The sequence below is a fragment of the Perca fluviatilis genome, chromosome 18 (genome assembly GCF_010015445.1).
Source record: "Perca fluviatilis chromosome 18, GENO_Pfluv_1.0, whole genome shotgun sequence".
NCBI classification, from domain to species: Eukaryota; Metazoa; Chordata; class Actinopteri; order Perciformes; family Percidae; genus Perca; species Perca fluviatilis.
The window spans coordinates 18585996-18600221 of NC_053129.1; the positions used below are offsets into that span (position 1 = coordinate 18585996).

The window sequence follows — 14226 nt, forward strand, 5'->3', positions numbered from 1 at the left end:
CACCTGTCTCATACACTTCTCATCATTGCCGCTCTTCCCTCGTAGGATTGTGAGTATTCTTTTCTCTGTTTTCAGTCTTTTAGGAGGGATTTAGGGCATGGCCCACTGTCCTCAGAGTGACTTTCCATCATGTAAACCATGTTTTATTCTCCTTAAATCGTCACCAGTCGTCGGGCCTGCCGGTGCTTTAGAAGGGGCATTGACACTGTCACACAGTTAATCAGGCAACCTTGTTGCCTACCTCTTTCAGAAAATCTATGATCACACTGTTAGTGCAACCTTGTATTGTCACCACTACTACCGTACACTCACACTCCTTTCTTTTGCCTCATGTGAGGATTATTCAGCAGCTGAGGTGAGAGTCCACCGAGGAATAGGCTGTAAAGTGTCAGTCATGGTTACCCAGAGTGGTGTTGTCTTAGACAATGTAACTAGGTGAAAGTGAGGGAAGGAGATAAGAAACCATCAATATGCTTCCTGTGTAAATTGAAGAAGGTCATGATTTATGGCTCCCGGCTACAGCGTACATACATGCTGAATCTACTCTTTTTTTCTCCCTCTGTCGCCTGGCTCAAGGACAGGTAAGGGTGCCTTTCTCTGCAGCTCATCCCCACCACCATGCAGTCTGTGGCACTTTGTGTTAGACAGCCATGAGAAAGGCCAGTGTTTTTCAAAATGAATTGAGCGCCATCTATAGGCAGCCACACTGACTGAGTGATGGTACCTCGGGCGTGCAGAGAGTTCAGAAAAGAAACAGATGTGTATTATAATGGTGCACTTCACTACCTGTGATACTCCTCATCCTCTCCTCTTTAGGGTTTTCATCACCTCATCAGTCACGTCCGTCTTTCAGTCTCCTTTTACTTGGGGACTCAGACAGAGATGGGACAGCTGTGGGTTTTCTAAGGCCTCGCAACAGCTGCAAACCCTGCATGGCATTGCATCTGTTCAAGTCTTGCAGCATTATGGCCTGTATCTCATCTAAAGCAAGTTACATTATAGTTCATAGTGGGGTTCTCTCTGGTCTTACCCTATTAACCAGTGAGCAGATGGAAATTATATGGTAGGGCGTTTGGCCTGAAAATGGACTTGCAAGCATCTTGCCGTCTTAAGCACGCAGCTTAAAATGGGACAATTTAAATAGGGCCACATGAGAGAAATCAGGACTCGGTTGTAAATTCATTCGAGGTAGCACAATGAATACCATTAACTCCACTCTGAATCTTAAAGTTTATTATTTATTGGGATGATTTATTATGTCTGGGCGCCTCTGACGTTGTTACTTTGCCTTTGGAGGGAGCCAGACGTAACAAATGGAGCACTCATTAGCATTTGACCTCCACATTATGCTTTGTTTACCTGCCTTTCCTCACCTCCATATCTCCTCAGACAAAATCAGGGCTTTCACAGAACGCCGTGAGTGTGACACAGTTTTGTTGCTGGGCGGCAAAGGTAAGTACCACATTTGCATTGCAAGATTTCTCAAACAACTTGAGCATGCAGAACCAAGGGGGGGGGGGGAGGGGGGAGTGTTCTGCTCCTCTGGGACGTAGCCACTCCCAGACGCTGTCGTCTAGGCTCTGGAGTCCTGACAGCTGCTGAAATCCCCAGAGATGATCGAAAGAAGTATGAACAAAAGTTACAGTAAAGAGTCACAGGCACATTCTGTTGTGTTTGGATAGGAAGTTTTTTTCACCACTAATTGCTTATGGCAAGAAATGTCATGAATGCCTTATATAACATGGAGCTTTTCTTCACCCGTGACAGTGATCATACATTATGGTTGCAGAGCCATTAAAAAAATAAAAACATTCAGCAGCTGCAGGTTTAAATAAGTGGTTTACAAATAAAAGATAAAAATTGCATAAAAGGAATTTTAGTGTATGTAAATAAGCTGTGCCATGTCCGATGTTCATTCATACAGTACAACCATATCAGAAAAAGAGAAGACACTTGATATAAGCTACAGGAAAAATCAAATCAAATGAAAAAAAAATGTATTAAATGTAGCTGAACAACTACTTTATCTATAAAAGATAAAGAAAAACATCATTACAATTGCAATTATATGCTCTGTGCAATATTAACATTTCCACGTCTCGTGGGCAGGCAGGTCATGCATACAGTATGTGTAAAGAGAATCATAAGCAACAAGTAATGGCAAATTGGCAAACATCCACAAAAATACCCCACACACACACACACACACACACACACACACACACACACACACACACACACACACACATACACACATGTTATATTACCAGACTGCGGGGTGTGGCAGGTAGCTGTGTGTGCTGTAGTTAATTGCACAACGAGAAACTGCTCTCTAATTTATTTCTTGCCTGTCCATACAAGAGTGATCATGAAAACCCATTCATTTCACAGAACACAATTTTCATATTTAATGAGCATGACTCCAATACAATTACAGTAATTAGTCAAATCTCACTCACGGCCAATGGAGCTCACCACCATTATTAGTGGATCTTATTAATGATGTTGCACATGTGGTGCTCATAGGGTAATTGAGGGCATGTGTGGGTATGGGAACAGGGGTACTGGGGAATGCCAAGCAGTGGTGGTGTCAGTCTGTTTTCTGTCTATACCTTATGTTAAATGGGGATCTGCTTGATTTTAACTTTGAGGTATTTAAACATGGTGGCGAGCAGTACTATTGATTGTGGATTTTGCTTTAGCCTTAAATAGCATAACCAAAATTCTACATAAATTCAATTCAATCACTGAGATCGGTTTGTTGCTCCGTCAGTTGACCTGAAAGTTAGTATTTTACAAGCTACTTAAATAATTGGATATCAGTTCCCAGCATCCCCGCTGTGCACCGGATCCAGGAGGATCACAACAAAAAAGACAAAAGGGAGACGCTGGGAAAAGAAGCCCATTTACTGTGAGTAATGACACTGCAGTGTCTGACATTTTGTAGGTTTGTAGAGCTTCTCTTTTCAGACTGACCCTTATTAAACCTATAGAGCTGCGTTGTATCTGCAACTAGAGAATGCCGGAGCAATTGGCACATCTTCCCCTAATATGGAAGAACATTTTTTCTTTGTGATGGTATGAGCAGCTGTGATGAGTAGGTTTTATAATATGGACTTAAATCTGTGATATTATATTTAGAAATCTGATTGATTTACATTTTGCTAACATCTTTCAAAAAGGTGGAACCAACACAAAAGGCAACATATTGAATACACACCATGGTGAACGCTATGTGTGATGTAGTTTCATGTGCTTTAAACCAGTTAGTGTCAGCGTTGATGTTTATAAAGAAGCAATAATTTTAAACAGAGAAAAGTGACTTAATGGCCTCTTATCCAATTAAGGGCAGTGTCACCACTGAGTTAATGAGTGTGACGCCGTAACAGAAAAACCTCTTTTAACACAGCATAATTAGCGGAACATGGTGGAATTAGACAGCAGCAATGACAGCGCTTTGGTCTTTTTATAATTAAACACGGGGAAAAGACAACAATTAAGCCAGATCTTAAAACCCCAGTCTCATTCAAGCCAGAGAGGACATGCATTGTTTTTGGGAAAGCTCTTGAGACGAAGCTGCTGTTGTGTGAAGTTTGAATTACAGTTCAAAGACAAGAGCTGAAAGTGAGGGAGGTCATGACAACAATGTGACAGATTCATGGAGGCCTGAGACTCAAACACAGCTACTGTGCTGCAGTAGGTGCCGTGTTTGGTATAGAGAACTGAATGACATCTATTGTTAATTTCACCCCCCCCATTTGTTTTTTTTGTGTTGGGGGGGAAAAAGAAAAAGAGGGGGGGGGGTTTATTTTTTTTTTGGAAAAAAAATTTAAAAAAAAAAAGGGGGTCCAAAAAAACGGGGGAGGGCACCCCCCCAAACAAAAAAAAAACCCAAAACTGCATCTATATTAGTTTGAACACAAAATGTTCTAATATAAAAGACATATTGGTATGTCCAGGTGAGAATAATATTGTGTTAATCCTCTTGGTTTATAAGCAAACACCTGAAAAACTCCCATCAGTCTCAGCTGTGTGTTGAGTTTAGTACTAATTAGCTAATGTTAGCATGCTAACTCATCACAATGGAAATACGGTAAACCCATTGTACCTACTCAGCACCAAACAACAGACAGACATAATTTGGGAATAGCTGGTGAATATAGTGGAGCATTTAGCAGCTTAAGAGAGAGATAGAGAGTGGAATATTAGACTTACATTCACCAAGTGGCCAGACACACAAGTGCAAATGAATGTTAATGTTGCTATGACCTCATAAGGAGCAGATTCCAGATCGGCCCATCTGAGCTTTCATTTTCTCAAAGACAGAGCAGGATACCCAGGGCTCGGTTTACACTTATCACCATTTCAAGCCACTGGGGGAACGCATATTAATGTTAAAAAAAACTCATAAAGTAAATGGGACGTTTAAATAATATTGTAAATAAGTCGACATTGACTTTACATTCCAAGTGAGTGATCAGTTCATCTGAAAGGGTTTTATTTGTTTGTGGAAATCAGTTCTCCTACCATGGCCTTCCTCAGGACTTAGTAGTGACGGGCTGTTGGGATGCATCTCAGTCTGAACCTAACGATTATTGTTGCCGCAGCATACTGGAGGGCAGACCTTATTAGTGATGTGCTAATGTGACATTAATTGCTTTTACTTTTTCACTCCATTAAGAGGCTGCTATCTGTTCCAGGAGCCTGGCCAGATGGTTTATCGGCTCTGCTCTGGCAGCGGTGTTGCTAATGGACTAGAGCGCAGAGCTGTAAAATAACGGCAGCAACAGGCGACCACGAGAAATGCCCATAATTGAACGGCAAGTGTGGAGGTACAGAGCACCTGTCACATTGTGAGAAGCAAGACAATTGATTTAAAAACTGTTTGATATCATCTTTCACTCAAATATTTACCTGACAAAAGTCGAATTTGGAGGGGAAAGAAATTAAACCATTGACCTCAAATAGCCTACATCAAGTCTTTGTTTAGAGTATTTTTAAGCTTTTGTTGAAGAGCAGTGACAAGTCTGCATTCACAATATTGGCAGCCATTGACTATATGCTGAAAATAAGGCAGCCGCATTGAGCAGTAAAGCCAAGAGCAGGGTCAAATGCTAAATAAGAAGAAACTGGCACTGGAGACACCCAGGGGAATCCTCCTCCTCTGTGTCCTTATTCTCCTTCTTCTCCGTCCTACTCTCCCATCCACCACCCCTCCACCTCTCCCCTACCTTGATGCCAAACCTCCATGACCTAGGCCAAGATCAATAGCACAGTTTAAAGAGGATGGACTGCGTAAACAGAGACGATAGATCCTGCCGATGAGGATGCCTTGACCACTGATGGCCTCTGACTGGTGCGGTAGCATTTGATCAAGTCTAACATTGATGGCTGTCAATACATCTGGCAACAGAGAGGTTTGGACCCTGTCAGCGGGACATCAGAAATGTGAAATGTATAGGGGTTGGGTCCAAAGATGAGTGGTCAGTGAAGGATGAATAGGGCCATTAGGGATCTGGTGTTGCAGGCAGGTATTGGCAAATGGGCATCCAATAACAGCATCCCGTGGGTGTCCAGTGTGCAGATTCACCTTGTCCAGTTCAAAGTGACTGAAGCACACATGCGTCAATTGTCAGGATTTGCTGCTTTTCTATATTTAATATTATTTTAAATTGAATATCTTTGGGTTATAGACAAAACAAGACATTTGAAGACATCACTTGGGTTTTAGGAAACTGCGGTAGGCATTTTTTACTATTTGTCTTTACATTTTATTGCAGAATTGCACAAAAAGAAGTGAATAAAAACACATTTAATCAGCAGCAAATTGTCCATTTCATAGATGCAGACTAAAGATTTTAATGAGTGTATTAATTAATATCAGGTAAACCTGGATGGCATTCATTTTGTGATTTATTATAAATAAAACATTTTACTGCATCTTTGAAAACTTGCATTACCATACCTCAGGCATCAACTTTTTGCATACAATATTACTCTTTTCCGCTGTGTTAATGGGCCATGTTGTATGAGTGTAATATAGTGACAGCAAATCCGTCAGACTCACAATAAAAAAGTTATAATCAAGATCAAATACAATATAGAGTTATACATTACATTACTCCTGTAATGTAAACATAATCTCAAAGCCTTAATATATTTGCATCTGTAGTATAGATCAGTCTTTTTAAAGTTTCCAACAAGCCCCATATATAGAGGCTGCAAGGTGCAAATGTAAATGTAAGATGAGGAAAGAGATCTACATGACGCAAACCTAGAAGTGTATTTTCATGGTTGCGTTTTTAAAATATTTTTTCACAAGACTTGTCCATTGCATTGTTTAGAATGCTTGTGAAACATACACACAAAAAATACATATGATGTAAATTAATTTTTCTTTGCTAAAATAAAAGTCTGTGAACTTTAAAGACTACTCCACTGATTTAGCATAGCACTCTTATAACATTGTTGGAATTATGCTGGATAGTTTATTAAAAAAGTATCAAAATGAATGCAGCAGAAACAAAGATATCTTCTTTTTTTCCGCACAGTATTCTTCCTTGTCAAAACCTATAGTGTGCCTGCTCTGTGGGCCGCACAGTGCGGAAGTAGTGCCGATCATCGGGGTAATTTTTGGCTCCATGAAGGCTTCATGCGCCCCTGAGCAACTCTCATAAGAATGAACGGGGCTCCGCCTCGAATGCTGTATCCAGTTCTTAAAATGTATCCATGGTCAAAACCTAGTACCTACATTACCCACAATGGTCTGGTAAGCTTACTCCCCTAAATCTTTTTAATTTTTAAAGGTTTTAAAGGTATTTTCTCCTTTTGAAATTTTCGTTTGACGCTGGGGGAGGAGGGGCCAGAGGAGACGACTCTTTTCAGTATTTTGAATTTGGACTACAGTAACCACTTTAAACACTAGCTGTCAGTATTACACATTGGACCTTTAAACTAGTATTCAACCCTAAGTGTCCCTAACTCAAGTGACATCACTTGAGGCAATTAAAAAAATTGCAAACAGACTTTGTTGTGTGAAACTGGTGGAGTTCCTCTTTTGTTTCGCTGGCAATAATTCCCTACACATGAAAGGATGGACTGAATATAATTGAAGCTACATACAAAAAAAAAATGCTGACCCAATACATTGATTGAATAGGTGAAGTCATGGTGTAATCCATTCCTGCAGCGTAACTATGAGTAAGATTTATATGTTTTTTGAATGTGAAAACCAACCTATTTTACACTTTTGTATAGACCACATGAGCAGATAGCATCTTGCCATAAGTAAATATTTCTTCAGCGAAAACAAAAACATTACTCACCTACATTAACACAGCATGCATATCAAACCTTACACTGTGTAAATGCAGAATGTGTTTGTGTGTGTCATAATTCTGCTTATCTCACATGTGTGACAGCTCACATTTTAGTATATAAACCAGCCCATTACCGCCTCTGTAAGTTATATGCAACAACACAATCTGTTGAACCTGAGCCAGCCAGTTGCTCATATTAATCAAATAGCCCACTTCCCTTTATGACACAAAGCAAATAGTCATAAATGCTCTTATCTGTCTTTATAATAGTGTGGATGTTACAATCAGATTCATGGTGCCATAAACTATTACATTTTATCTTTATCATATCGAACAATCACTTCTTTCTCATGAGCATCGTTTATAACCGCCGGACAGCTTGTTGCGTAATGAAATTCAAAGCAGTATATCGGCTAGAGAGATCTCACACTCTGTTTACTTATATCTACATATATTTATGCGGATTTTGTTTTTCCACAACAGGCAAACAGGCATGATGAATGAATTGCTGCGGTCCCACCGGGACATGTGGCTCCCTGCAGAACTGATCTGTGGTCAGGCAACTTCCAGTTTCACTGTAAAATCTGGAGTGGAGCCTCTTCATCATGTCAACATGTTGTACTGACAAACACTGACTAATCTTTTGATCACAGTAATGTGTGGACAACATTTGGCAAAGGCATTAGTTTTAATCACAATATACTGAAAGAAAATTATATGAATTGTATTTTAATATTAACAGCCAAAACTTCCAAAACATATTTCACCAATATATCAGTCAACAGGGAAATTTAAACGATAGCTATAGAGTCAAATGTCAGTAAACAGTTGATTGTTTATCAATCAGGTATGTTTTCATTCTGTGAAAGACGCTGCAGCATTCTTCACAATCAAATGTGAGAAAAAATTTCCGACCTCTGCTTTGTATACTCCCCCTTTAATTTGGAGTGCTTTGATTAATCAATTAATATTCCTTTCTCAAGGTCTTTTTATAAACCTCATCATTAATAAAAGCAGACATTCAATTAGCAGCCAAATCTTGATTGCCAATTTTGTCATAACAGTCTCCCTTTCAATGTTTTTTTTTTTGTGGTTCGTTATAGTTGGGAGTATGGTGTGGGTAGGAAGAATTAACTAATTTCATTAATCTAATTGTCATCACTTTCAACCATCCCACTAATAAGTAAAAATTAATATGATTAATCAATTTGACGACATAAACTCATTCAATTACAGTTTTTCAAAGGCAAGTGGGTGTGTTGGGGTGATAGGGAGGTGGGCAGCTGAGCAGCTTGCTCTGTAAGGAACCCAGCCCACAAAATTGAAGTCAAGTCAGGCAATTAGTCATTGTGAATGATAAATAAATGGTGATGAATAATGGCGTGCAGATAACTGCAGTCTTATTTGATTCAGGGAAATTTGGTCCTTTTTATGTCAAAAAATAACGACACTATATAGAACGTAGATTATTGCCTGTTTTAGTATTTTAGACCAGAACGTGTCCATTTTCTTTTACCCCCAAACTAATCTGCATTCAGTATCGGGACCATGGCGGGACAAAAGAATGTTGTTTTTAGATCTGATTTAATGCAGAAATGTCTAACTCTATTTACAAAAAATGCACCGATTACAACTGAGAAACTTTTACTAGATTCACTTTTTCATTTTCTTCCCTTATTTTCTAAGCCACCATTGGAGTTAGGCATGAACCTCTCCCTAAGAACCACAGGCTGCACAATATACAGTAAACTATAAGAAAGATTAAATGCAAACAGTATTGTTATGCCACATTTGCAGGTCTATTTGTCTTTCCTCTTTGATAGGAGTGAAGATTACTGCTATTTATGTACTATGTCATGCATGTATTATATTATACTGCATTGTTTTACTTGGAGTCCAAGTAAGGAAGTTATTGAAGGTAAAGGTGATCCCCAAAAAACTGTCAGCTTCATGTTTTTCCATATTTTATCCATGAAACAAAAGACGTATAACTTTGAATTAGAAGTGGGCAATATGGATAATATCTTCTACATAATCCAGTAAATTCAATATCTGACAAATAAATGATGATGCAAAATCATGTCAATATGGATATTCATATAAGAAATCATATGACACAATGTTTAAACGCAACCAGAGAAAAGGATGTACCACAGCATAAGCGGTATGGAAAAATCTCTGTTACAGATCACTGTCATACAGCACAATCCTACTTTTAATGTAATAGGCCTTTTTCACAGCACATATTTTGACTTATAGAAAAGATGTTGCTTATAACAGTAACAATGGCTCGGCTATTCGAGTGTCCCAGTAAGCCATGACAATGTGAAAGTGAGCCAGCATGCACAATACCAGGACCCTGAAACTGAAGCAGCTACATGGAATTCAGCCACCATTACTTTTCTTATTTATTATGTACTTATCTGTCATTTTTCATTGTGACATGTCAAGATGTCTTCTATGACGAAGGCCTATTATAAAGAGCACAAAAAAAAACAATTAAAATCAAATTGTTGTTATGTTAAACCAACCCCCCCTCTACTACATCTTTAACATAACATACCAGCGTTTTCAAGGTCATTTATTTCGATGATTTTCTCTTTGTGTTCCTCACTGTAGTCGTAATTCATATTAGTTAAGATACAAATAGTATGAACCGCTGTATATTAACGACTCCAGATTTACATGGAGCAGCTGCTTGGATTTGATTTGTATATTTCAGATCTACTGTGCTGAGAGGAAGATGTGCTGGCGCAGCGGTTTGGGGTGATGCCCTTTAATGCGCTCTATCTTATCAGCCCAGCATCACCCCTATTCAAACCAGTGTCTGATTGAGCAGCGGGATGTTGTTTAGGTCTTACATTGGGAACAGTTTATAGAGGCACCGTCTCTAATTTGTGAAGTGAGGTATTATAGAGGAGACAATTAGACCGAGGTTCGATTGGTGTATAGAGGCTTGGATGCTGACAGTCAAGAGAAGGCTTTCAAATGTCATACCAATTAATCTATCCAGCCATCAAACAATATTCTGGAAACAAAGTCAGGGGGGCGATCAATCCGCATCACTTTTCTCCTCACCGGGTTATGGGAAAATTGATTTGTCAAACAAAGCATTTTGGAAGCAGTGCATGGACTTGTTCGGGATCCATTAGCTTCCATTGAGCATTTTGTTTAACATAGGATTTTCATCACAGAGAAAATGCAATGTCCTCAATACTGTGAGCTACAACTATACGATTTCTGATTTCTTTGTTCTTGCTTAGAAAGCTTCAGAAACTGCTGATGAAGATTGAAAAGGGCTAACTTCTAATGCATAAAAAAACACTTAAAATTGTATTGTTATAATACACTACACAAATGAACAGTATAACAAACAGTCCCCTCGCAGGCATTAGTCCCCAGTATCAGTATTATTGTACACTGTGGGGCTATCCTGCCATCCTATACAGCGTGGCTGCCCTAAGCTGTATCATGAATTCCCTGCGCAGTGTTTTGTTCTAAGACAGAACTGTATCACATTGTGCCCGTCATGCTGTTTTAGAGGGGAGAGAGCTTCCTCTATGGGATTTCTCCCAGCCCCATCCCCTGATAATGTATCTCTCCCTAAAGGCTAGGCCTCCGTGACCTTGTCTTATTCATCGAGGGCATCTTATGGCAAAAGAACTGAATCCTGAATGGGCCATTTCCCCTCTTTTAACACCCCTTTAATGTCATCAGTGAAATATGAAGTCATTAGGCGATATTAAAACACTGCTGACAAACTAATTAACGGGAGACATTAAACAGGACTGGCTTGATTAATCCGCTTTAACGATTTTTTTTAAGTGGTTCTGGCCAAAATTAATACAGATTTACTGGTGATCTTAAGAAGAAAATACTTGTATGTGTATCAAACCTCAAGGGCAACCTAAAGTCACTAGTCTTTTACCTCCCACTGCTCTCCCTCCCACCCTAACATCTCTGTTGTTAAACACAGTCTGAACTCACACAGTTGGTCTCTGACAACAAACTACTGTAGATCCTATGGACATGCATGTTGTAAGCCTGCCCTAGAAGATTTTTCAGGCTATTTTGATGTATTGTTTAATATGGAATATATTGTAATCAGACTCAGAGTAGTTACATATATTATTGTTGTTTATTTAAATCATGTTATGTATAATTCAACCAACACAACACATTTCCGCCTTCATGAAAGGTATTTAGAGCTTAAAATTAGTTGGAATTAATATAGTATAGTATAATATATTAAGTAGTATTACTACTTTTGTTGTTGTTTCATATGAGGCATAGACCGGTTATTGAGTTTTTTTCTTTTCTTATTACAGCCAAAGGTTTCTTGTTAAGTAAACATTTCTATGTAAATGTCTCCCTCTTGTGGTAAAAGCACAGATCAATTTGCTTGGCATCATATATTTGCCGTTGGTAACCGTGAAAAGAGAGCATAGGCCTACTCAGAAATCACGTTTGAACACGTTTTGTGAAGAAAAAAAAAAAGTCATGTTTTGTGTGTTGCATCTTTTCACAGTATCAATTTTTTTTTTCTGTCTAATCAATGGTAGGCTGTGCATGCATTTGGTGAGTTAAGTGTAAATACATTCATTGGTATAGTAAACACCGGACCCAAAACCTTTCTTTTTTAAATGCTTTATCGGACAACAAAGGTATGATCGATCTTTGGCATTATTTTATTATTAGTCTAGAAACAATGGACATCAAAGCTAAATACTACTACTGCTAGCCTGATGATAATAATAATAATAATAATAATAATAATAATAATAATAATAATAATAATAATAATAATAATACATTAGTTATGTTTGCTAACAAGTTTTCTCCCAAAACTTCATTAATCAAAAATAACCTAAATATATATTTTTACAGATCATCGCAACACAAGTGTTTACAATGTAAATAGGAGGCACAATCAAATATTATTGAAGCAAATACAAAATCAAGAGGATAAGAACAGTGGGGTTTCTTTTAGAAAAATTGCATTTATGAATACAACTTTTTCACCATAAGCGTTACCGGAAGTGCTCGCCTGGTGACTTGTGATGTACTTCCGTCCTCAGTGTGAATCGCACCGTAGCATCAGCCGCTCAACGATATCAGCTTTTCTAAACGTTTATTGTAACTTTTTTTCTATTTAAGGCTAGACGTGCACATTTCTTACTCTAACGGATAACCGTTTCTTGCTAACGTTTACAGAGTTGCTGTTTATATTCTTTGTTTAATGCGGCCTGGCCCAGTCGGGAAATGAAAATGTAGGCTTCATGGTAGAATGGTAACGTTAGCTTTTTTTTAGCCACTGAGGCCCGGCTCTATGTGAGTACAAAAGACCGTGTACACCGCCTCGGGGTTTTTTCAGAATCACATCAGAAACAGATTTCTGATTCTGAACAATGTATCCCTCCTGGGGAAATTATGGGGCACCCCCGGCGCAAAGCTATGGAGGTTCTGGGCCCCGTAAGCAACCTGGTGGCGGCCACGCCGGCCCGCCAGCGCCGGGGTTCGGCGGCTTCGAGGCCTCATCCAGCGGCTCGATGTTAACCAGCCTACAGGAGCAACACCTTCAGCAGATGCAGCAGCTGCAGATGCTGCACCAGAAACAGCTCCAGTCTGTGTTACACCACGGCAGCAACGCTAACGCTAATGCGTACGGTGGTGGACAAGGTGGATATCCAGGGTCTTCGTGGCATTCAGAAGGAGCAGGGCTTTCAGACAGCGGGGCTGGAGCTCATTCGTACTATAAAGAAGACGAGACCCCTCCTCCGCCGACCAGAGTTCCCCTCGCTCCTCAAGCGGGTCACCCACCACCACCCCCTCCACCGCAACCGCAGCCCACCGATCCCCAACCGGGGCCTCCCCCTCCAGAGCCCCCGACATCCAAGCCACCGGAGAACAACGGTGCTCCCAAAGCTAAAGAAGCCTACAAGAAAGATCCATCCACGACAGAGGATGACAAATCCTTACATTTGCAGGTAATGTCTTGTTCTATTTGTTTGCGTTGACATATTTTGGTGCTAAACACTTTGCTTTACCTGTAGCCAGAACTTACAGCCAAAGAACATCGTAGCAACAATGTTTATTGATGGAACTAGAAATTACCCACATTTGTAGCCTATATATAGCATCCCCTATTAGGGTTGCAAGATATTGACAAAATGTGATATTGCGATATCGATTATGAATATTGCGATATTGATATTAACTTCGATATTTTTAAACGTATGTAAAATTACAAAAGGTACGGGAAAACGCAAATGTAACATAAAACTAGTTTTCTTACAACACATGGTTTATTTCAACTGATGGTCATATTGGACTGGTACAACATGAATAAATAACAACCATGTCTACAGAAAAGGACATGTTTTACTGGTTGTACAGTATAAAATATATAAATAAAGAGCATGTCTATAGAACAGTACATGTTTTACTGGTTGTACAGTATAAAATAAATAAATAAAGAGAACAGGACACAACCTTTCTTTCTCTTCTCTGATTCGTTCCATTGAGTTGATTCATACCGTTCAGTTGTCTCTATCTATTTCTTCACTTACACTGTCACTCTCTCGAAATATGCACACGTGGTTCGCTCCATAGGGTTTGTCACGTAGTGGACCCGTGCGCTAACGTGCAAGTGGCACAGTAACTGGCCAATAAAACATGATCATTATAGCGTTTCAAGCAGTCTCTAAATCATGTTATGGTCAGAAATCCTTTAACACCAAAATTTGGAATGACATTCCCCATCACATCATACATCACATATTTCAAAAAGGCATACAAACTGTTCCTTCTCAACAGTTACACTTGCACTCATTGATTGTTCATGTATTGTCCAAGTCTTGTTTGCACTGTCTGTATTGTTTTAGTTGTCTGTATCTGTTTAGCCCAT

At 39.3% G+C, this 14226-nt stretch overlaps 1 protein-coding gene across 1 annotated transcript in view; it reads left to right on the plus strand.

Annotated features, from left to right (window-relative positions):
- Positions 1 to 12369: 12369 nt before the first annotated feature.
- Positions 12370 to 14226, plus strand: part of ylpm1 (YLP motif containing 1) — a 36680-nt gene continuing 34823 nt past the window's right edge. The window contains exon 1 of the mRNA XM_039781340.1: positions 12370 to 13306. Coding sequence (XP_039637274.1) covers positions 12728 to 13306 — 579 coding nt within the window. The 5' untranslated portion in view covers positions 12370 to 12727. The remainder of the gene's footprint in view (positions 13307 to 14226) is intronic.